This window comes from Eurosta solidaginis, chromosome X (assembly GCF_040869045.1).
Source record: "Eurosta solidaginis isolate ZX-2024a chromosome X, ASM4086904v1, whole genome shotgun sequence".
Taxonomy (NCBI): Eukaryota; Metazoa; Arthropoda; class Insecta; order Diptera; family Tephritidae; genus Eurosta; species Eurosta solidaginis.
Genome location: NC_090324.1, coordinates 174,581,478 through 174,607,922, shown reverse-complemented (window position 1 = coordinate 174,607,922; position 26,445 = coordinate 174,581,478). Strand labels below are relative to the sequence as shown.

The following is a 26,445-nucleotide window of genomic DNA, read 5'->3' as shown; positions in this document are numbered from 1 at the left end:
CAGAAGCTTCACGGAAATGGGATACATTTTTAATGAAAACAGTAATTGGTTAGAATCAGAATATTCAGTAACTTTACCGAAATCTGAAGACGTTACAACCGACTCCACACCATCTACTTCTTCTGGAAAAAGTAGGAGACCGTTCGTATCATATCCAGATTTGTCAGGTACTAGTAAAAGAAGAAAAAATACAATGCTACTTAATTAATATGGATTTGAACACGTCTATAATGCATATCTTCAAGGGTTACGTTTGATAGGTGAAGAAACTGTAGCTAAACTTTTGGAAACATTAGGTTTGCTGACAGTGAAAATAAGACCTCATTCTCGAGTCTCATAGAAGACGCAAGGCAGACAAAAATGTTTACAGATGAAGAAGCATTGAGCGTATTTATTGACTTGGATTTAACGAAAGCACAATATTTGTACTACGGGACAAATGAACGATTTGACTAAAGTGACTGCTAGGCCTGCAAATGAAGATTCTTATTAATATGGAGTGTCTACTTTAAACGCCTGGATTCGTTGTATGGAAATGATTTTACAAATTTCCTATAATCTGTCTTTGCAAACATGGTGAGCCACAAGCGAAACAAAGAAACGACTAAAGCAAGACAAGAAAATCCTGGTACAAAGACGTTTCCGTGAAGAGCTAGGCTTGACCATCGACAAACCAAGGCAAGTAAGTGGAAATACTAATGACGGTAATACTTCCAGAAGAATTTTTGACAATGCACGCTGTTCTGCTGAAATTACAGGAGTGGATATGAATTTGATTAAACGACTTTACATAATTCTGCAAGCTCTTTCAATGATAAATGATGAAAATTTTGGCAGTTTTGCTATGGAGACTGCCAGGATCTATGTGAGCAATTATGAATAACACTACATGCCATCTTCAGATCACAAAATTTTGATTCATGGAGAAAGTGTCATAAAGCATTTTGCAGTACTTCCTATTGGTCAACCTTCGGAAGATGCACAAGAATCACGTTATACGGATTATAAAAAATTTCGTTAACATCATGCTAGAAAACGATCAAAATCCGCTACAAACGAGGACGTATTTCACACTCTTGTTTATATTTCAGATCCTTACATAACCAGCATTAGAAAATTGTATACTAAAAACGTGAAGGAACTTGATGAAGACACCTTAGATCTTTTGAAAGTGAACGAATTAATTTTAGATCCCGAAGTTCATCAGGTATAAATAACATAATAAACATATGTATATGTATAATAACAATAGTAAACATTACAATTAATTATTTAATCTGTGCTCAATTTCAATCACCATTTTTGTATTTTTTTATTATTTAAATTGACTTGTGGACTTTGATACATTATTTGATATTTGGTTTTTGTAGGCATAAAATAATAGTATTCATTTTTAAAAAATCAATATTGGATATTTTTTTATAATTTTGAATTTTTTTTATCTTTTAAGGTATGATTTTAAATTAAGGCATAATAAATTACATTCCATTTGGTGTGATATGGTATGGTTTTAAATTAAGGCATAATAAATTACATTCCATTTGAGCCATATATCCTATTCTATATATGTGCAAAATTTTAGAACATAATATTCAAAAATAAAAAAGTTATTGATTTTTAATCAGAAACTGGCCTTTATTTTCCAGAGTGCGTCGATGAGATTACTGCGCCCGATGAGGTCCATCAGCAGTGCAGGGTAGAACGGCCTGATCCAACTGGCTATGGATATGTAGCTCAGAAGTGCAAAGAAACTATAGATAGGTCAAAACTTTGCAGGAAATGGGGTCAAGAAGAACGTAAGGCCGCGAACTGCTCAGAAGTACCGAAATATGGGAGACAGCATTCGGCAGGCAGCTTTAGATGCACACAACAGGAAAGAAGCGGCCAGATTTCCCTGTGAGATTGTTGCAACTCAATTTAAACCAACGTGAAACGGTCCAAGACTTTTTTCTCACAAATAATGTTTAAAGGTGGATTTGACATAGCGGTACTCTCTGAGCCGTACAGAAATAAGCAGGAGCAAAGTTGGCTCACGGCCTCGGCGGGGAAAGCCAAAATTTGGATCACAGGAAAACTTCTTCGGCAGGAAGAAATGACACCGATAGTGGCTGGACTCACGTGGACAAAAATCAAAGGAATATAAATTTTTAGTTGCTATGCACCTCCGAGCATGACTAGCACAGAGTTTGGGAACATGATTCTTGGGATTACCATAGAAACAACATACCTCAAAAAATTAGAGGGGGTATGCAGACTATCGATGCTTAGCATTACGGGAGCCATGAAAACAACCCCAGATAAACGCCTCTGATTTATTGGACTGTAAACCCGAAACCAAAAAACAAATTTACAATAAATAAAGAAAACTGTCGGTAGTACAAAAAATATAAATATAGTTTAGTTGAAAATTTTTACAAATGTTGAGGGTATAGCGTACAAATGTTGAACTATTGCAATAAATTACCTTCCAATAGACGAACAATATTTATATTTTTACTAAAATAGCAATTAACTGACAAATAAATATTTAAATGTTTTATTTATCTTCCGTTTATTTAAAAGATGATGACGAGTGCACTTTGGGTACACACAGCTGTCCCAACGGCTATGCGTGCTACAACACAAAGGGCTCTTTCCGATGTCATCGAAGATTATTACCTGCCGCTCAGCTAACCGATACACAGCGGATTTTCACAGCCATACCTCCAACTACGGTAACTACCCCTCCCGCCAATTTGTCATCGTCCAGCTGGTCTTATGTCATGTCTTATAATAACCAAAATAAGTTCCCTCCACATAGTCTAAATAACTTACAAGAAAACATTACGCGTACCATAGATAAAAAGGTCTTGCAGTCGTGTGAGGTAGGATACCGTCGAAACCACCTGGATCTTTGTGTTGGTAAGTTGTAGGACAATAGGCACTTGGCAATGAAATGGCATCTTACAAAACCTAATTCAATATACTAGCTAAAATCTTCAAATCTCATATAAACTGCAAATACAGCATAAATATATGAACCCAATGAACAGCTGTTTAATGTTGTTGTGTTAACAGTGCGACCACTCACAAATTGTCATCAAAGTCCTCTAGCGGGAGACCAAGGAAACTAGAAGTCTCTAAATGAGGACGTTGGTGCTAGAGGCATAGGTTCCACATTACAACTGAAAAGATCGTTGCTGTCATGTGGAGACACATGTCACGCAGAACATACATTACGTATGTCGGGGTTGATTCTAGACAAATAGCTGTTTAATCATCCTGACCAATAAAATTGGGATTTATCCCTTTGTACTTAATTGAAGACACAAAAGAACAAAAGAACTTGCCCGTCGCAAAATCCCAAAACAAATTTTGGCCAAAGGTATAGTTTAAAGTTTTATTTAAAGTTGGTAGCCCCTTATACCGGTAAAACTTGGCAAAGCTTGAGAAAATCATATAGTTATTAAAAAAATTTATGGTAAATAGCACCTTTTTGCATCCAGAAATAAATGCTTTGGTTTTTACGGAACACCTGCGATAAGTAGTAAAGATTTTCATATGCAAGTCGCAAACATATAGTTTGAGGTGTGGATATAGAGGTATCGTGAGTGGAAATACCAAAGGCAAATATGAATACAATGTGTAGTGAAGTCGGAGGTCGCGCTAAGCCTTTAAAAGTTTCAGAATCCGAATATCCGACAGGGGAGTTTTTCACTTCTTCTTCAGCTAGCTCCTAGGGAGCTGAGTATTGAAATCGAAATCTCCAACATTCATACTTTATACTAGCGTAAACTCAGATGGCTTTATCCACGCAGCCATATGAATGCCTTTCTGCTTGCTTTGCAATTGGTCTCTATGCATTGCCTTTTTGTTGCTTGTCCTTTATATACCATTAGGAACATACTAATTCTATATATTTTTAATCCTAATTGTGTGGAATACTTATAGGTGGGTCATCAAGAGCTCTGATTAATAATATCGGATTTATAGCAAAGCTTTTATAATCAGTACTTCACCTGTTGCTATTATATCAATATTATTATCTGTATTTAATTAGCGAGACATGCTCATATTGCATGTGCAATTGTTTTTGTTTTCGATATTAGAGAAAACAAGTAAGGAAGGCTAAGTTCCGGTGTAACCGAACATTACTTTCTCAGCTGAGAGCTTTGGAAACAAAATTGTCTTTTTCATGGATACATACAAATGGTAATACTAAAAAGTGGAACAACTTGCCTCTGCTATCTTTCATCAGCTATCAATTCGTTTCATTTGAATATTTATTTTTATATATGAAAATTTGGTTAAATTTGAACGAATTTCTTTATAATTTTTTTTTAATCACCCCTGAAATCTATGCGAAGACAGAGAATTTCGGACTCATATCGGACTTTTAATTATGAGTCCGATAAGAGTCCAAAATTGTAGACCAAGGGTGACGTTCTTTGGAAAGATCTTCCTTCATCCTTTGTCAAATAAGGGGAAATCACCATGTAGGAAAATTAACCTAGGGTAACCCTGGAATGTGTTTGTATGACATGTATATCAAATGAAAGTGATTAATGAGTATTTTAAAAGGGAGTGGGCCTTAGTTCAATAGGTGGACGCCTTTTCGAGATATCGCCATAAAGGTGGACCAGGGGTGAATCTAGAATGTGTTAATACGAAGTGGGAATCAAACGAAAGGTGTTAATGAGTATTTTAAAAAGGACGCCTTTTCGAGAAGTCGCCATAAAAGTGGACCAGGGGTGACCCTATAATGTGTTTGTACGATATGGGTATCAAATTAAAGGTATTAAAGAGGGTTTTAAAAGGGAGTGGCCCTTAGTTGTATATGTGATGTCGTTTTCGAGATGTCGCCATAAAGGTGGACCAGGGGTGACTCTATAACATACATGTTAAATTCCAATTAGAATTAGCAATTGATGCAATTGGTTTATATTCTCTAATTCATTAAACAATTAGAAATAGTTCAACTAATTCCCATTAGATAATTGAAATTTTTATTCTAATGGTAAACCTTATTGCAATTAGTTGCCATTACCAAAAAAAATTGGGTTACCTTTATAATTAGAAATCTAATTGACTTCTGCTAATGCAATTAGATATTAAATTAGCTCGAATTAATTGATTCTAATTTTGTTGCACCATATCATTACTGGAGTTGAATGCTGACATAATTTACTTATATACTGTAAAGATATTAAATTTTTTGTTAAAATCTGACTTTAACAATTTTTTTTCTAAAGTGGGCGTGTTCGTCATCCGATTTTGTTAATTTTTATTTAGAACACATATTGCAATAGGAGTAACGTTCCTGCCAAATTTCATCATCGACTGCCATATTACAGCTTGCAAAACTTTTAAATTACCTTTTTTTAAAAGGGGCGGTGACTCTTTTCAAAAATGTTACTAATTTTCTATTCTGCATCATAAATTCAACCAACCTACCAAGTTTCATCGCTTTATCCGTCTTTGGTAATTAATTACCGCACTTTTTCGGTTTTTCGAAATTTTCGATTTCGAAAAAGTGGGCATGGTTATAGTCCGATTTCGTTCATTTTATATAGAGATCTGAGATGAGTTCCCAGGAACTTACATATCAAATTTCATTAAGATACCTCAAAATTTACTCAAGTTATCTTGTTTAAAGACTGACGGACATGGCTAAATGAAATTCTTTTTTCGCCCAGATCATTTTGATATATAGAAGTCTATATTTATCTCGATTAGTTTATGCCGTTACGGGGTACCGTTATGCGAAAAAAAACTAATATACTCTGTGAGCTCTGCTCAGCTGAGTATAATTACAACAAGTAAGGAAGGCTAAGTTTGGGTGTAACCAAACATTGCATACTCAGCTGAGAGCTTTGGGGGACAAAATAAGGGAAAATCACCATGTAGGAAAATGAACTTACGGTAACCCTGGAATGTGTTTGTATGACATGGGTATCAAATTGAAGGTATTAAAGAGTATTTTATAAGGGAGAGGGCCATTGTTCTTATAGGTGGACGCCATTTCGGGATATCGCCATAAAGGTGGACCAGGAGTGACTCTAGAATGTGTTTGTACGATATGGGTATCAAATGAAAGGTGGTAATGAGTATTTTAATAGGGAATGACCCTTAATTCTATAGGTGGACGCCTTTTCGAGATATCGTCATAAAGGTAGACCAGGGGTGACTCAAGAATGTGTTTGTACGATATGGGAACCAAATAAAAGGTGTTATTGATTCTTTAAAGGGAGTGGGCCTTAGTTCTAGATATCGCCATAAAGGTGGACCAGGGGTGACCATAATTTGTTTGTACGATATGGGTATCAAATTAAAGGTATTACTGAGAGTTGTAAAAGGGAGTGTATATGTGAAGGCGTTTTCGAGGTATCGACCAAAATGTGGACCAGGGTGACCCAGAACTTCATCTGTCGGGTACCGCTAATTTATTTATATATGTAATGCCACACATTCCTGCCAAGGGCTTTTGATTTCGCCCTGCAGAACATTTTCATTTTCTTCTGCTTAATATGGTAGGTGTCACACCCATTTTGCAAAGTTTTTTCGAAAGTTATATTTTGCGTCAATAAACCAATCCAATTACCATGTTTCATCCCTTTTTTCATGTTTGGTATAGAATTACGGCATTTTTTTTCATTTTTCGCAATTTTCGATATCGATAAAGTGGGTAATTTTCGGTAATTTTTTATACCAAGATAAAGTCAGTTCGGATAAGTACGTGAACTAAGTTTAGTAAAGATATATCGATTTTTGCTCAAGTTATCGTCTTAACGTCCGAGCAGAAGGACAGACGGTCGACTGTGTATAAAAACTGGGCGTGGCTTCAAGCGATTTCGCCCATTTTCACAGAAAACGGTTATCGTAATTGAAGCTATGCCCTTACCAAATTTCACTAGGATTGGCAAATTTTTGTTCGACTTATGGCATTAAAAGTATTCTGGACAAATTAAATGGAAAAGGGCGGAGCCACGCTCAATTTGAAATTTTCTTTTATTTTTGTAATTTGTTGCACCGTATCATTACTGGAGTTAATTTGACATAATTTACTTATATACTGAAAAGTTGTTTAATTTTTTTGTTAAAATTTGGCTTTTAAAATATTTTTTTTTAAAAAGTGGGCATGTGCGTTTTCTGATTTTGCTTATTTTTAATTAGAATATATATAGTAATAAGAGTCACGTTCCTAACAAATTTCATCATGATATCTTAAACGAATGCCAAATTACAGCTTGCAAAACTTTTGAATTACCTTCTTTTAAAAGTGGGCGGTGCCACGCCCATTATCCAAAATTTTACTAATTTTCTATTCTGCGTCATAAGGTCAACCCACCTACCAAGTTTCACCGCTTTATCCGTCCTTGGTAATGAATTATAGCATTTTTCAGTTTTTCGAAATATTCGGTATGGAAAAAGTGGGCGTGGTTATAGTCCGATATCGTTTATTTAATAAAGCGATATAAGATGAGTGCCCAGGAACCAAATTTCATCAAGATACCTCAAAATTTACTCAAGTTATCGTGTTAACGGACAGACGGACGGACGGACGGCGAACGGACGGAGGACAAACGGACGGACATGGCTGAATCAATTTTTTTTCAATACTGATGATTTTGATATATGGAAATCTATATCTATCTCGATTCCTTTATACCTGTAGAATAGGGCGGGTCGATTTAAAAATCGCTCATTGCTCTGTGAAAATCGTATTCTAGGGATCAAAATAAGAAACTTTGCCGAAGGAACCATACCTCTAAAACGAATTGTGATATTACAAACTGCGTGTCTCACTAATTAAATACAAATAATAAAATTGATATAATAGTGGACGTAGGTACTGCTTATAAAAAGTTTTCTATAAATCCAATGTTTCCTAAGCTCTTGATTAAAGCCATATAGAATTGTATGTACCTTATGGTGCATAAAGGAATAGCAACAAAAAGGCAACACTTTACAGAAATTATCCTGTGCATGCCACAAACAAGATTTTTTCTTGCATCAAAGCGGAAAAATAATAAAAAAAAATCAAACAAATCAAAAGTAACCAAAAAAATCAATAATATTCAAAAAAAAAAAAACCATTTTTGATTACATTTGATTATTTTTGATTTTTTCAATAATCGTCAAAAATCATGATTTTTTTTTTGATTTTTTTCTAATGGTAATCAGTAATTTCTTTTTTCGGAAAGCAATTGAAATAATCATTGGATATTAAAATAGGCATCTAATTATTTGATTACTAATGCTAATTCAAATTTGACAAGTCTGATTAAAACTTAAAGCCCCATTTCTTTAAAGTAGGCGTGGTCCTTATCCGCTTTTGATCGGAGCTATATATAATAACAAGATCCATTTTTCTGCCATATTGCAAAGTGATAGCAACGGCTTTTGATTAACGGTTTGTAAAACTTTTAAATTTTCTTCTGCCTAATGTGGGCGGCGCCATCAATTTTAAAAAAATTTAATAAATTTATATTGTACATCGTAACTTTTTTTAGCCACTCATCATGTTTCGCCACTTCAGCAGTATTTGCTAAGTATTTTTTCTTTTTTCCATTTTTGAAAGCAGGCGTGGATATAATCTGATTTCGACCCTTTTCAATACCAATATATCGTCGACGGTGCTGTAAAAGCTGATAACTCCATCCACCAATATTCCACAGTAAAACGAAAAAGTTCTCTTGCATGACAGCATGCAAGCAATGTATTGAAATTTTAGGGAGTTAGCAGCTGTTCATAATTTTATTGGAGTTAGTGATTCTGAAAAATAAACACATACAGAGATGCCAAAAACAAGGTAACAAATGGGGTAAGAAAAGCCAAGCTAAGCCGGTTTTCTTACTGATCACGCTGGACATGAAAAATGCTTTCAACTCCGTCGGGTGGGACGACATGCTCGATGCGATAAAACATTCTTTTAAGGTACCTCCTCTTCTACTAACCATATTTGGGGGCTACCTAAAAGATCGCTGGCTCACAAACGAAACTCAAGTCAAATCAAGGTCAGATAAAAGTGTGGATAAGAGGCGAAGCAGCAAAGGAATCAGTGTTTGGTCCCGACCTCCGTAATGCTTCGTATGCCAGCCTCCTTTGCTTGCACATCCCAGAAAGCGCATTTCTGTTCGCTTTCGCAGACGACGTGGCTGTCGTAATTTCTGCACGGAACTGCGAGCTAGCGCAGCTTATTAAACAATGTAGATCGAATTTTCAAAAGCATTAACCACTTCGTTGTCTGTGTCAAGATTTCAATAATCACTGCACTATTTAATTTAATTTATTTATTATTACGGCTTTTTAGGCCCAAAACTTTAACTACTAGTACAATTCATAATTATAATCACTTATTTCTATTGAATATGCTGTTGGAATGCCATGTGATTCCGATCAGCATATTTACTGGCGTGACAAACGGACGAGTCTGGGAGCCACTCATTTAAGGAAGGTTGGAAAGGAAGCGTTTCCAATCCCCCAGTGCTTCCAGCTTAAGGCAACAACATTTGGAACTTATATTTTTCAATTATGTTCGTATTTTAAGCTGTCGGAATGTATTGGTCTCCGATCAACACAGCTAAACATGTCTTTGGATGTTGGAAATTGAAAATAACGTGTACCCAATCACCCCTCAATTTTGTTTAGTAAAGACGCTGTCGGAATGCATGAAGATTCCAATCAGCACAGCTCAAAATATAATGGGAGGTTGAAAAGGACGTATTTCCAATCCCCCCTGCTCCAACTTTTGTTTGACCCTATTTTCGTTTCACATCATATAATATTATTGTTATATTAATGCTGTCGGAATGCGAGTGATTCCGATCAGAAACAGTAAATATAGGCTGAAAATACCGAATTCCAGCGAAATTAGTTGTTAGAACTGTCTGGAGTTACAGGTGGCGACTGATTATCTTATCTTTTCCTTAGGGCCGGGTGCATGGTATTTTGCTGCTACCAATATTACCATTCCCTTTTCGCGCTCCAGTATCGAATATATTATGTAAAAAAAAGAAGAATAAAAGAAAAAAAAAGCAAAAATAAATAAAAGATACTTGTTACACACTTTACAGTATAAAGAAATATATACTCACTGCCTTGAACTCATAACTGTTTCAAAATTAACATGTTAAACTAAATCTGTTATTTTTTTTTATACTCAGTTGAGCAGAGCTCACAGAGTATATTAAGTTTGATTGGATAACGGTTGGTTGTACATATATAAAGGAATCGAGATAGATATAGACTTCCATATATCAAAATAATCGGGATCGAAACAAAATTTGATTGAGTCATGTCCGTCCGTCCGCCCGTTAACACGAGTAAATGTTGAGGTATTTTGATGAAATTTGGTATGTAGGTTCCTGAGCACTCATCTCAGATCGCTATTTAAAATGAACGATATCGGACTATAACCACGCCCACTTTTTCGATATCGAAAATTTCGAAAAACCGAAAAATTGCGATAATTCATTACAAAAGACAGATAAAGTGACGAAACTTGGTAGATTAGTTGAACTTATGACGCAGAATAGAAAATTAGTAAAACTTTGGACAATGGGCGTGGCACCGCCCACTTTTAAAAGAAGGTAATTTAAAAGTTTTGCATGCTGTAATTTGGCAGTCGTTGAAGATATCATGATGAAATTTGGCAGGAACGTTACTCCTATTACTATATGTACGCTTAATAAAAATTAGCAGAATCGGAGAAGGACCACGCCCACTTTAAAAAAAAAAATTTTTTTAAGTAAAATTTTAACAAAAAATTTAATATCTTTACAGTATATAAGTAAATTATGTCAACATTCAACTCCAGTAATGATATAGTGCAACAAAATACAAAAATAAAAGAAAATTTCAAAATGGGCGTGGCTCCGCCCTTTTTCATTTAATTTGTCTATGATACTTTTAACGCCATAAGTCGAACAAAAATTAACCAATCCTTTTGAAATTTGGTAGGGGCATAGATTTTTCTGTGAAAATGGGCGAAATTGGTTGATGCCACGCCCAGTTTTTATACACAGTCGTCCGTCTGTCCTTCCGCATGGACGTTAACACGATAACTTGAGCAAAAATCGACATATCTTTAATGAACTTAGTTCACGTGCTTACTTGAGTTGACTTTATCTTGGTATGAAAAATGAACGAAATCCGACTATGACCACGCCCACTTTTTCGATATCGAAAATTACGAAAAATGAAAAAATGCCATAATTCTATACCAAATACGAAAAAAGGGATGAAACATGGTAAGGTAATTGGATTGTCTTATTGAAGCGAAATATAACTTTAGAAAAAACTTTATAAAATGGTTGTGAGACCTACCATATTAAGTAGAAGAAAATGAAAAAGTTCTGCAGGGCGAAATAAAAAACCCTTAAAATCTTGGCAGGTATTACATATATAAATAAATTAGCGGTATCCAACAGATTATGTTCTGTGTCAACCTGGTCCACATTTTGGTCGATATCTGGAAAACACCTTCACATATACAACTACCACCACTCCCTTTTAAAACTCTCATTAATACCTTTAATTTGATACCCATATCGTACTAACAAAGTCTAGAGTCACCCCTGGTCCACCTTTATGGCGATATTTCGAAAATGCGACCACCTATACAACAACCGCCACTCCCTTTTAAAACCCTCATTAATACCTTTAATTTGATACCCATATCGTACAAACATATTCTAAAGTCACCCCTGGTCCACCTTTATTGCGATACCTCGAAAAGGCGTCCACCTATAGAACTAAGGCCCACTCCCTTTTAAAATACTCATTAACTCCTTTCGTTTGATACGCATATTGCACAAACGAATTCTAGAGTCACTCCTGGCCCACCTTTATGGCGATATCTCGAAACGGCGTCCACCTATGGAACTAAGGATTACTCCCTTTTAAAATACTCATTAACACCATTCTTTTGATACCCATATTGTACAAACAAATTCTAGAGTCACCCCTGGTCCACCTTTATGGCGATATTTCGAAAATGCGACCACCTATACAACAACCACCACTCCCTTTTAAAACCCTCATTAATACCTTTAATTTGATACCATATCGTACAAACACATTCTAGAGTCACCCCTGGTCCACCTTTATGGAGATATTTCGAAACGGCATCCACCTATTGATCTAAGGCCCACTCCCTTTTAAAATACACATTAACACCTTTCGTTTGATGACCATATTGTACAAACAAATTCTAGGGTCACCCCTGGTCCACCTTTATGGCGATATCTCGAAACGGCGTCCACCTATGGGACTAAGGATTACTCCCTTTTAAAATACTTATTAACACCTTTCTTTTGATACCCATATTGTACAAACACATTCTAGGGTCACCCCTGGTCCACCTTTATGGCGATATCTCGAAACGGCGTCTACCTATGAAACTAAGGATTACTCCCTTTTAAAATACTCATTAACACCTTTCATTTGATACCCATATCGTACAAACGCATTATAGAGTCACCCCTGGTCCACCTTTATGGCGACATCTCGAAAAGGCGACCACCTATAAAACAACCACCACTCCCTTTTAAAACCGTCATTAATACCTTTAATTTGATACCCATATCGTACAAACACATTCTAGAGTCAACCCTGGTCCACCTTTATGACGATATTTCGAAACGGCATCCACCTATAGAACTAAGGCCCACTCCCTTTTAAAATACTCATTAACACCATTCGTTTGATGCCCATATTGTACAAACAAATTCTAGGGTCACCCCTGTTCCACCTTTGTGGCGATATCTCGAAACGGCGTCCACCTATGGAACTAAGGATTACTCCCTTTTAAAATACTCATTAACACCTTTAATTTGATACCCATACCGTACAAACGCATTCTAGAGTCAACACTGATCTACCTTTATGGCTATATCCCTAAATGGCGTCCACCTATAGAACTATGGCCCACTCCCTCATAAAATACTCTTTAATGCCTTTCATTTGATACACATGTCATACAAACACATTCCAGGGTTTCCCTCGGTTCATTTTCCTACATGGTTATTTTCCCTTATGTTGTCACCATAGCTCTCAACTGAGTATGTAATGTTCGGTTACACCCGAACTTAACCTTTCTTACTTGTTTTTAATTAATAAATACGAAATGATCTGGGTGGGTGGCTTGGAATCACGTCCTTTCCAACCTCCCACACATCGCAGTTACCTCTTGCTAATAAGCCAACCGTCCTTTTCACGGAGTTTGAAGGCTTTGTCAAACCTTATTGTGAGGGTTAAGGGCAGAGAAGTCGAATTTCCGCGCACAGTCGAAGAAGAGAACATTGTAAAAACAGGGTATAGGTAGTTATATTTTAGCGAACATTTTTAAACTAAAAGCTGTGTATACAGTTGTAGGGTTTTCCGGAAATTCGGTATAAAATGTACGATAGGAGCAATTGATTGCACTCACATTGCAATAGTTCGGCCGGGGTGCGTCTGATCCTTGCGAGAGGTGGGCGCACCGTGTCGATCTCAAAGAACGGGGGTGTTTGAAAATAAATAAGAGAAGACGAGATTTCTCCTTATAATAGCTGTGATTTTATTGGTAGATATTAAATATACAGGAAATAATATTACCTTTGATAAACGGCAGAGATCGTTGGCGGCAGATGTGTACGCGTTGGCTGTTAGAATCCTAGAGGCCGGTTGTATAGCAAGCTACAACCGTTGACCCGCAAAAGCCTCCGTTTTGGAGGGGAAAGGCACCCACACATCAACCCCGACATGCATATGCATGAGTGCTGACAAAAAGCACACATACTCGTGCATGTACATGCGTGCACATGCATGTGGCGGTGATGGTGTGTGTGGTTATAAATTACGTCGAGTATCGATTTGCAGAGTTGCATTGGGGGGATCGCAATCAGATGCGGAAAAGTTTGGTTTATACGTAACTCTAATATATAGAAGTTCAGAATGTAATATATGTATAATCGATGGCCAGTAAGGCTGGGCGAAGAGGCCGAGGTCTCCGTTCCAGAATGGCACCATTTTTTTTGGTATTCTTTGTTTTTTTTGTTTGTTCCGGATGGAGAGGCCGATGTCTCCGTTCCAGACTCGAGGGTTTGAGGTTTTTCTGGGCTGACGAAGAGGCCGAGGTCTCCGTTCCAGCGTATAACTTGTCGTATCGCTCTCAAGGCAACTGTGGCATTTTATGGATGTACCGGGGTCGAGCGGCCGTGAGGTTGGTTGGGTGAAGCGGAGGTGTTTTATTACAAACCGTATGTTAGAATAGATAAATTAAGTGCATAATCGAAGCATATGCACTTAATACAGTTTTTACCAAGCAGAGATGCGTTATTTACTTTCACCTGACATAAATTTGCAGATTGGCGATGCGTTCTCCACGACGCGTTCTATCTGCACCTACCATTCTGAGATAGCATGCAACCCTGTCGTGTATTTCTTGGTCAGCTGACAGCTGGTATGGCGAATGGACAAAGTTTTTCCCCTTGTTTTTTTTTTGGTTGTTTGTTTTTTCTTTGTGTCCCGAACCATAGTGGTTGGTAGGGTGTGTCGGGCACCTACCTAGCTCGCGTAGGACTTGTTTGGGTTCCAGGCTAAAAGGACTGCCGAAACTTTATCGGAACTTCAAAACACACAAGAACAATTTCTATCATGAAAGTGAGACCACTGTTCCCCAAAGATTAGGGAGTTTATGTTTGAAATTTTGATTTTTCACTAACCTTTTAACAAAGAAAACAATGCAAATAAAATCGAAAATTATTTCGCTCTCGAGTGGTTCACTTTTTTTTTTCACAAGAAAGCTGATTCTGATTGTGTTTTTATGCACCACATTGTCAAAGTAAAACAAAATTTTCATTTGTCGAAAAAACTAAAGTTGTTCGGGTCGTAACACTCGAGTGTATTGGATCCCGCGGATCCGATTTGTATTCCCACGGGGTCGCGCGTAATGTGTTTACGGCGTAAGAAAAGACAAAAGCAAATGTCATCGAGTGGCATTCAAAAATGTCATTCATTCATGGAAATGAGTATACAGACATTTTTGAATGAATTATCTTTATGAAGAAAAAAAAAATGTGTGATGGGTAAGTATGCCGGTATCGTTCCCTTTTAATAATTTTATAAATTTTCTTATTTCTTTTCATTTATTGTTATTTATTTTATATTTTCAGGTACCCTGCTACACCTTGGGTGGTTTGCTGGCACCACCTGAGTGAAAGACTCGATTTCGAGAGGGTGGTAAATAAAAAATGGTATGAATTCGCCATGCCAACACAATCTCCCCACTGATCACTGTCCAATATACAAGTGCACTTTTCTTAATTTTTCAATGGATTTTGTGGAAAATTTTGAAGGAAAAAACCAGTAAATTTTAATTATTTCCTGTAAACTAAAAAATAGTTGCAAAATTTTCGCCACAAAAAGAAAAAACCAAATAGACTTGTTTTTAGTAAACAAATTTGGTATCTCAGATATTTCGCTTCAGCAATAAATACACTTTACAAAAACTAGTGAAAGTGTGAAGACGTCGCAAATTCGTTGTATAATATATGACAGCACAAAAATGACGACAAAAGCGTCTCCAGCAAAGTCAACACCAAAGCAACAGAGTGTAGCGGTCAAAGTTTATCTTTTCGTATACAATGCCGTTCAAGTGGTGGGTTGGAGCTATATTCTCTATCAATTGATAAACTACTATCTCCTTCAAGGACAAAAATTTCGTGCACAAGTAGATCTTTGGGATTACACATGTCTTGCAGTAATAGTTTTTCAAAAATGCAGCATTTGTTGAGATTTTATATGCCTCATTTGGTTTGGTAAAGTCAAATCCACTTATAACAACTTTTCAAGTATTGAGTCGAATGATGGTTGTAATCGGTGTTTTTATGGCTACACCGACTGGTAAAACATCACCTGGTCTGCCGATCGCGCTGCTCGCATGGGCTATTACTGAAATTATACGATATGGCTATTATGCACTTAATATTTTAAATTGTATGCCATATATTGTTGTTTTCCTACGATATACAACGTTTATTGCACTCTATGCAATTGGGGTAACGGGAGAGCTTTTGTGTTTCTGGTGGGCACAAAGTTATGCAAGAAGAAATACTGTATGGTCAGCGCAATTGCCAAATAAATGGAATGCAACGTTTTCCTATTTTGCACTACTTTGGATAGTTATGCTTTTGTATATACCACTTTTCGTTCAAATGTATTTACACATGTTTGCTCAACGCAAAAAGATATTGGGTGGCGGAGGTAGCAGCAAGACGCAAAAAACCAAATAGCCTTTGCGGCGTTGTTTCAGAAAGAACATCGGAGCAAAAGTTTATGTTTATTCGGGGAATTTCAAAATTTCAAGCAACAAAGGCATCTTTTGTACGTTGTGTGAATATAACTCATTGCTGTGCGCCTCTGCGAAAGGCAAAAAACAATATCCAAACGGTCCGAACACATTTAGCGACAGAGCGTAAACCCACGTTGCTCAACCCTCTTACGACCTAGATATTTGAGACGGCATTCTTTAGTTATGGTAAACACAGAGTCAGCAGTGACATATTGGGACCTCCCAGACAAGTCGGAAAGCGATAAAAAACATTACAAAACTTTATTATTAAGTAATGGAATACGAGTGTTACTCATTTCGAACCCAACACCTGTTCCACATTGCGGATTAACCTCATCATCATCATCATCCTCTTACGACTCTGCCGGCGATTCAGTTGCTGAAGAAGGTAGTAGCACTAGTAGCGAAGAAGAAGAATCGATGAGCACTACCACAACGGGCAATGGTGGAAGCGATTCGGATTTAGAGTCAGAAGAAGGTGACGAAAAACTGGCAGCATGTGCATTATTATCTTTGGTGGTAGCGTGCCGTCGCGGTAGTGGGCGTTGTCCTGGGGTTGCTCCTGTTATAACGCCTGCAAAAGGTATTACTCTCGCTGCTGCCTACACCACCACCGTAACAATCGTTGACGATACAGACTAGAAGAAGAAACAAACCATAAACCAGTTGCCGGCTACACACAAATGCCGGTGGCAGAAAATTATTATGGTGAAGGCAACTTTGTTTTGAGTATTTGTTTTATAATATCTATAGTTGGCGGCGGGTTGTGTAACGGCTGAAGTGCGATGGTGGTGGTGGTGCTGTGGTTGAGGTGAAGCCGCAACGTTTTTTTTTCGCCAATTGCTTTGCATTTCACTACGATCCTGTCTTGTGAGTACTCTATCTATTGCGGTGTTTAATGTTCGTAATAATAATTTTGTTTTTATTATTTTCAAGTTGTGTACAGCAAATAGCAAACATAATTACGGAATGAACCATTCAAAAAGAAAAATTATTCACAAAGGGAATGGCGCAAAACAGCCCATATAATCACATTTATCATTTAGAAGATAATATATTCGGACAAATGCTTTGCGTAATCATGTAAGTGTATATGTAGACATATATATATTTGTGAGCATGTAAACTGTTTAGGTATTTAATTGACACTTGCTTTACCCAAGTGTGCATCTAGTTCCTCATAAAACAATTGATCTACGGGCTTTTCCCCCATAATACGAAAACAAAACAGATGATCCAAACACTTAAGGCTTATAGAACGTCATGCAGGCAAACGAAGCAAAAGTTGTGCGAATCGACTTTCGTCACCAGGATTCTCAGTGCGACAGTGTTCAGCGAGGCAAGCATAAACTTGTTCTCTACATACTTCAATGTCCTTACGCCCCTTTAATCCATGTATATCCGGATTGAATAGAATTATTGCTTTCAAGCAAGATAATTCGGAACGATTTATATTGAGTCGTTTCATTTTCACGCTTTACTTAGATAAAATACGATCGAAAATTGTCGCAACTCCTGCTTTTATTGCATTGCTATTACAATGGTATGAAAAAATTATGGTTAAGAAACAATTGTTGTGGTTGGCGTATAGGAGGGCGATACTACATTAAGCGCTTAATAGTTGAATGGTCGGATGAGTGTTGTGTTTTTTTTGTTTTGCTGTTGCATGGACTAAACTAAAGTTCAATCGATTTTATCATCTCGTCCATCAGTTTCACATGATTAAAATTCCGATACCGAATAAAAATCACAATACCTCCGAAATGGTGTATCGGGTTAATGAAATATGTGAGCTAGGACAACTCGTACTCACTGGATCCATAATATATTATAATTTTTTTCGTTTAAATAGTTGGATAGCCTAATTTGTATCGCTTGAGTGAAAATAGTTTTCGATCCGTGATCGCATGTTATAATTCCGTAGCAGATTTCGATCCATCTTTTGATTTTGTTCTCGTCTACAGCAGGGTACAGAAAAAGAGCACTGGCGATATTTCCTCAACCCTCGCCAGTGAAACTCCTCCCTTTTGTTGAAAATAGGTATCCAACCGACAAAAAGTTCTCTCATATCACTAACTAAACATTTTATGATTTTGAGACAAAGTTCAGTTTGCATGTGCCCACAGTTATTTGTAGATTGTGTCAAATCTTGAGCAATAATTTAGAGCGGTTTTAAGAGTTTTAAAGATGTTTAATATCTGATGTTTAATTCTGATATAAAGTACAGAACCCTTTTGTTGTTATTAATGGGGGGTTTTAACATTCGCATTCGTAATCAATTAAAAAGTCCAAGAATACGTAGTGAATTAATGAAATTGGCAAAAATGATTTTTGAGAACCGGCAGAGCCGGCCCCATGATCCAATCACCGGAAGCTTCTTGTCCAATGATGACTGATATTGTGACACTCCCAAATTAAATCTGAACTGGTTGCTTTTACGATGTAAAGAAAAACGGGCATAAATCAATCCCCTTCAGCGAAAAACGTAAAGGAAAAGTACATTTAGTAGTAAATTAGTAGTGATAGTAAATTTGTAGACACCACCAGGTTTTGGCGGAAATAATTACTTGTCTATTAAGTACTTCGTGAGTTGATAAAGAGTTATATTGTTTTGGTCATTCAGAATTTAGATGAAGAACGGCGAGCGTCAGAATTTTATTCAATAATACACTATCCCAAATTTGTTTCGAAAGCTCCCTATATCAGCATAAGTTCAATGCATTCTGGCATAAGAGGAGTTAATGAAAAGCATTCTGAGATACGGCGTTCCTAAACCCAATTCTGAAATAGGACGTTATGTAGAATATGGCTGTCCGTACTCATTAAGTAAAAAAAATTCTGTTGGCCTCGTGCTTTTGTCCAAGTGCAATTATGTTCTCTGGCAGATAATGGATCTGCGTTAGGGTTCTGGTGTCCCGCTCGGGGCCAGTGAATGTGGGTTGACTTTGGGAAATTTAAAATATACAAAGGGCCGAAAGCCCTTAGATTCTGTGGCAGATCGGTTCGCCCTTCTGCGGTAGGCTTTTATGATGTCCTCGTTATGGGATAACGAGTGAATGGGAGGGTTTGATTACTTATAAGCTGATTGACAATTTGTCAAGTGCACAGAATAACGCTGTTAGTGTGATTAATTGTTAAATTTTAAGACTAATAAATAAATAAATAAAAGTAATGCGAAGAGTGAAGAGATGGGTGAGTGACCATGAACTGCAGCTTGAGACAGCGAAAACTGAGATTGTGATTCTCTCGAAAACACGAATTCCCACCATAATCAATACAATGATTAGAGAATAGCGAGTACAAATACGCAACTCCTTGAAATTTAAGGTGGTGCTAGATAGCAAGCTAAACTTCTCCGAGCATGTTTTAAGGAGCCTGCAGACTATAGGGTAACTAAATCGATTATTGGCAAACATAGGCGGGCCAAGGCCATAAGAAAGGTGATTAATTCCGCTTCGGATTCTCTTAAATATAAAATATTCTTGTGCGGTGCAGAAATTTGGGCGGATGCAATGAAATTCCGAAAGTACCGAGCAGCTATTACTATAGTCCAAAGCAGAGGGGCGCTACGAATTGCCGAAATTCTTGTTATTGCGGGAACCATGCACTCAGAGAAAAACGCCGTTCTAAAATCCAGCACCACCGGTCTCAATTCAAACTTTTCATGTTCTTACTTTTTTTTTCTTGAAAAACGAACGACATGTTCTTAAAACAACAACCTTATTCTTTAAATGACACCATTTTCGTGAAAAGAGAACGGCTGGTCTTAAAATATGAACAAATGTTCTATTAATGAGAACGATTTTCTTAAATTAAGAACAATGTTCTTAAATTAAGTTCAAAAAAAAAGAAACGGTACAATTCGTGTGCACTACAATGTTAAATACAACATTTGGCACAAGCTAAAAAGCAGTTGTAGGGGCCCAGCGGCTATGATGTTGCGGTTGCGATCGTGTGGCGCGAGTTCGATCACCGTCAAACCCTGAAGTTTTTTAAAACAAGTTTTTTATGTTCAATTTTTTTTTTTAACTCTTATTTTTAGTAAAGTTCCATTCACATATGCGCAGGTAATTCTCAAACTTGTTATGAAATGTTTGAAGTATTCAGATTGCATAAAAAAAAAGAGGAATTTCTCAATAAGAGAAATACATTAAAAAATGCATATTGAAACGCTAGCCTTGCCGTTCCTCAGATTATAGCTCATAGGATTGGCAGAGCCAACAATTCCTTATTTTTGTTGTAGCGATCGCGTCTACTCTTCCAAATGGACCTGTCCAATGATTAGGACGAGAGTCGCACACAGAATTGTAGACAATCGAATAAAAACGCGTGTACTAATATTTCGTTTGTATGTATGCTTTGACCGCGTCTACTCTTCCAAATGGACCTGTCCAATAATTAGGACGAGAGTCGCACACAGAATTGTAGACAATCGAATAAAAACACGTGTACTAATATTTCGTTTGTATGTATGCTTTATTGATGCTAGTTGACCAAAGCAATATTGGACGAACTAACAGGTAAGGCAGTCAAACGAGAATGGCTGTCAATTACATTGCTTACACAGTATTTATAGGCGATCATGACGATGCTGATCGTCAGTGATGCATTTTTAAGGCATTACTGTGCGCAGCACAGAGTGGTATTTTCACAAAACATCACATTACAAGTCTACATGTAAAACATTGAACATAGCATTTATCGTATACTACAAGTAAAATGAAACAAATATCATTGATGACATTAATCATGGTTGTTACAGTCTCCCCCTAGGATACAGAAATCGACCCGATGATGTATCCTATCTATTGGTCTTTCGAGGACGTCCTCGGCGTCTTATCATGTTTACCGGAGCTTCGGGAACGTTGACAGAACTACGGTATGGTGTCAGTGATGATGCATGGTATGTACCCAGTGGATACTGGAGATTGTCCTCATGAGCAATTACGTAGGAGGTAGAACCTTGTTTGTCAATAATTACGTAAGGCCCATCTCGTCGTGGAATAAATTTTGATGTTATACCCTTTGCAGCATTACTCAAAATATGAGTGGTCACAAGCACCTTAGCTCCAATTTCTAAACCTTCTTGGTCCCGTCTTTGGTTATTCGTGACGGCTTTGTTAGTGTCTTGTTGCTTTCGTTCGCATTCTTGCGTGGCTCTGAACATCTCAGCGAGTGTACTTAGGTACGGCGTGATTTCAGCAATGAAGTTTTCCGAATGGACGATAGCTCTTAAGTCATGGTTGACGTCGTCGATTGTACGCAATTCACGCGCAAACGTGAGATAAGCGGCGGTATGACCAGTACTTTGGCAGCGTGTTGTGTTCATTGCGAACCGTATGGCGGGCAGTCTCTCCGTCCAATCGCGATGATTTGTTCCTACCAAAATGGACAGCTGCGTCTTGAGGTCTCGATTCTTCCGCTCTACCGGATTCGCTTGTGGATGGTAGAATGACGTAAATACTTGGCGTATGCCCAGGCAGAAGGCAACTTTCTGCATCACACCGGATACGAATTGCACACCGTTGTCGCTGATTATTCGTCTAGGGACTCCATAGCGTAGGAATACCTCGTCTATAAGCGTCTTTGCGCAGCTCTCGGCAGAAGCTTCTTTTAGTGGAAAGAGGTCCACCCAACGGCTAGCGACATCTTCCACAATATAAATCCACTGCATTCCGTTCGCATCCGGTGGTAATGGTCCAAACAGATCAATGGCTACGGCTTCAAAACGTTGTTTACTGGAGTTTGTTTGGTATAGGCCCATTGGCTTCAGGTTCGTTATCTTATAGCGCTGGCATTCAACGCATTTTTTGACATGATTCTCAATATCCTTCCGCATACCTTGCCAATAATAACGCGATGATACCTTTGACATAGTCCGGTCGATTCCATAATGTCCAGCAGTGTCTTTGTTGTGATACGTATTTAAAATATCTGGAACTTCGGAACGACCAGCTATGCATCCTCGTTCTCTTCGTTGCTGTAACAATAGAGAATGCCATCGTTCATCGTATATCCTCTCTTGGCCCAATGTACCGCATCATCAGTCTCACCCTCGAAACAATCAATAATACCTTTTAGTGTGGGATCACTGAGTTGGCTGTCGCGGATTTCCTTCGCTCCACGGCGTGGAAGATCAATAGCAAATGAGCATATATGACACGGTTCTTTGATTTCGTGTCTATCTTCACAAGGTGGCCTTGACAACATGTCTGCCACAACATTTATTTTTCCAGGCTTATAGTCAATATTTAAATTATATGGTTGGAGGAGTAATGCCCATCGGGCTAGGCGTCCGGTTGGTGACTTTAGCGTCATTAACCATTTAAGCGGCCGATGGTCCGTGATGAGTTTTACCTCGGATCCTTCAATGTAGCCACGATACTTTTGGACAGCCCACACTATGGCAACAGCTTCCCTCTCAATGGTAGAGTAATTTTGCTCTGCTTTTGTTAAGAGTCTACTCGCGTATTCTACGGGGTGTTCATCCGGACCCTCCCCCTGGATCAAAACTGCTCCTAATGCGTAACCGCTAGCGTCGGTTTTTATGATGTATGGCATGTTTTCGTCGATTTGTTTTAGGATAGGCGATGTTATCAACAGCTGCTTTAGCTTGTCAAACGCCGCTTGTTGTTCATCTGTCCATACCCAAGATGCATTCTTTTTAATCAGCTGTGAAAGTGGTTTTGCAACATCCGCGAATTGGGGTACGAAACGCCTGTACCACGAACACGCTTGGAGGAACGATAGTAGCCCTTTTACATTTTTAGGAGGATTACGCAGAGATATTGCGGCGACCTTTTCTGGATCTACTCGTATGCCATCTGACGTTAAGATGTGCCCTAGGTACTTAACTTCGCGGCAGGCAAACCGGCACTTCCTTTTATTGACCTTAAGACCAAATTGCTTAATTCGATCGAAAAGCATATTGAGCTCTCGAAGATGCTCTTCGAAACTGACCGAGCATAGAATTATATCGTCCAAGTATGCAAATAAAGTTACGTTGTTTAGAGACGTTTTGAGTCGATCAATCAACCGCTGAAACGTTGCTGGCGCATTTCGTAGACCAAAAGGCATGCGTGTGAACTTATACATACCAAACGGCGTAACGAACGCGGTCTTGTCCTGGTCTTCTTTCTTCACACCGATTTGCCAATAGCCAGCCTGTAGATCCAACGTTGACATAAAATTGGTAGCTTTTGCTTCATGCAGCAAGTCGTCAACCCGTGGAAGAGGATACCGATCCGGCTTGGTAATGGCGTTTAACTCTCGGTAATCGATGCAAATACGTATGTCGCCTGATTTCTTGGGCACGATAACCACAGGTGCTGCCCATGGTGATTCGCGCTCTATGATAACACCAACCCTCAGCATTTCGGTTATTTCTTTCTTTAATAGAGCCTTTCGGTGCGGTGCCAATCGATATGGTGGCAAAGCGATTGGCAGATGTTCGCCTGTATCGATGCTGTGCACGGCAAATGGTGTTGCGCATGTTGATTCTTCGAATACTTCATTATGCTGAGATAGTACCTTTTCCAGCTCAACGCTCTGTTGCATAGTTAGATCGCAAACATCTGTCTTACTTTTAACACTCAATTCAAGGGAGTTCAACGAGAAGAAGTTCTCTTCGCAAAACTTTTCATAGCCGCTAATCTTTACCTTTATTGGAGGTGCAAATAGACGAGATGTATTCTCGGGCGTAGATTCGCCAACTGGGAGTGAATTCTGAAATATTCGCTGTACTAAACGTGGAGAGTAGTCGTTGGAATTTGAACGTTTCTCTTTCACTGATGGCCCATAGTTTACTTCGGGACATATTTCTGGAGAATCGGCATCGTCGATGTTAGTATCACGCCTTATGACGTAGCTTACGAAATTTGAATATTCGTTTAGAGCCTTAGTTCGAGGCGATTGCCGATTGCTCGTTACCACATGCGCACCAGCTATGTCTATGGCGAACGGTAGACTGCTCCCACTTGGAGCGGCGAATTCATATTTTGTTCTGGGTTCATCTTCGAAATACCAGTATCGTTGTGCCATATTCAGCACAATGTGTGCTTGTTCCAAAAGGTCCGATCCGATTAAGGTACGATTCTTTGTAGCATTTGGAAGCGATATCATTCGAATTTTCCGAACCCTATTGCCGATAGTAATGTCGCAAATGGTTGATAACACTTTTTGCGTGGTCGTGCTTCCATCTGCCAATATGACGTCAGCCAAGACATCTTGGAAAACACACCCCTTGCTCGATAATACTTTTTTTAAATTAGCGCTGGCTAATCGCTCCAGTGTCGAAGAGAGCTTCACCTGTCATCCCAAACATCTCTATGTGAACTAGCGGACTGGATCTTCCAACAATGTTAGTGTTCACCGCATTAAACGCTAGATATTGAGGACTGTCTTTACTGTGCCCGCTACATTTTGTGCAATTCGCGCGGTACACTCCCGGTGCTCCACAGCCGTAGCATGCAAACGCAGGTGTACGTTTGATTTGCGGCGCTGTTCCGCTTGAACTTGCCACTGTTGATTGTTGCTCAGCCTGCTGCTCCTTTTTCTTTTTTACTGTATGCCCTCGTAATCGGCAGAAAGAGCACCTCTTGGGCCCATCCGCGCGTTCCGCCTTCTCACCTGGTGCCGTCGGAAGTTGATTGGATTCGGCCAGAAACAATTCCGCATCACGGCAACGCGATATAAGTTGGTCAAATGTCGAGAATGCATCACGATGCACACGATCTCTAATTTTCATGGATAAGAGGCCGTAGATCATATTCAACTGCACCACTTCGCTGATACTATCTTTGAGTTGAGAGAACAACAGCCGCTTTTTGCAGATAAAACTGTCGGTAGCTTCGCGTACTTGCTGCTTATGCTCAAAAATATTTAAGTAAATCTTCCAGTCGGGTGTTGGAGGAGAAAATGTTGCTCGTATCAATTGCATGGCGTCGTCGAATGTTGAAACGGATTCTTTTATTCCCATCCACCAAGTTGCTGCATAGTCTTCGAGCAATAGCGGCATCCCACGTAATGCATCGGCGTCAGAAATTTTTTCTATATCTTTGTATACTGTTACAGCAGCAACAAATTCCTCTACCGTTGCTGGATCCCGTTGCCCTTTAAAGCGTGATGTACACTTTGTAAAAGAACCGCTTTTACCGCCGCTTGAAATCGCCTCCAGTATTTGGGAAAATTGTTCGGGTGAAAATGTCGCCATTTTGTGCACGCTAGTCGGTTCGTTGTCGAGATTCGAGGCCACTAAGTTGGGCGCCAATGAAACGCTAGCCTTGCCGTTCCTCAGATTATAGCTCATAGGATTGGCAGAGCCAACAATTCCTTATTTTTGTTGTAGCGACCGCGTCTACTCTTCCAAATGGACCTGTCCAATGATTAGGACGAGAGTCGCACACAGAATTGTAGACAATCGAATAAAAACGCGTGTACTAATATTTCGTTTGTATGTATGCTTTGACCGCGTCTACTCTTCAAAATGGACCTGTCCAATAATTAGGACGAGAGTCGCACACAGAATTGTAGACAATCGAATAAAAACACGTGTACTAATATTTCGTTTGTATGTATGGTTTATTGATGCTAGTTGACCAAAGCAATATTGGACGAACTAACAGGTAAGGCAGTCAAACGAGAATGGCTGTCAATTACATTGCTTACACAGTATTTATAGGCGATCATGACGATGCTGATCGTCAGTGATGCATTTTTAAGGCATTACTGTGCGCAGCACAGAGTGGTATTTTCACAAAACATTACAACGAGTCTACATGTAAAACATTGAACATAGCATTTATCGTATACTACAAGTAAAATGAAACAAATATCATTGATGACATTAATCATGGTTGTTACAATATTATTTTTTTAATCTTTTGGATGTTAAAAATAGTTTTTTTGTTATTAATATTTTTTATTAATGACAGAAAAACTATTATTAATAAAAAAAAATGGATCTTAGTTGAAAAAATTACCATCCCACTCCCCCCAAAAATCAAGCACAAACTTCAAATCGTTCTAGAAGATAGAGAACGAAAAATCTTAAATCAAGCCCAAGTAGAGCTTGAAATGAACACAGAAAGTTCACCCATCAATAACTGGTCAAAAATACGAACGGTGTGCTT

General features: G+C 38.3%; 1 protein-coding gene and 1 pseudogene across 1 annotated transcript in view; both read left to right on the top strand.

Moving 5' to 3' along the window:
- The first annotated feature begins 2,531 nt into the window (after positions 1-2,531).
- The window catches only part of LOC137235269 (fibulin-1-like), a 790,573-nt gene continuing 766,659 nt past the window's right edge, over positions 2,532-26,445 (top strand). Inside the window, exon 1 of the mRNA XM_067758332.1 lies at positions 2,532-2,901. Coding sequence (XP_067614433.1) covers positions 2,532-2,901 — 370 coding nt within the window. The remainder of the gene's footprint in view (positions 2,902-26,445) is intronic.
- LOC137234733 (very-long-chain (3R)-3-hydroxyacyl-CoA dehydratase hpo-8-like) lies at positions 15,530-16,256 on the top strand (annotated as a pseudogene).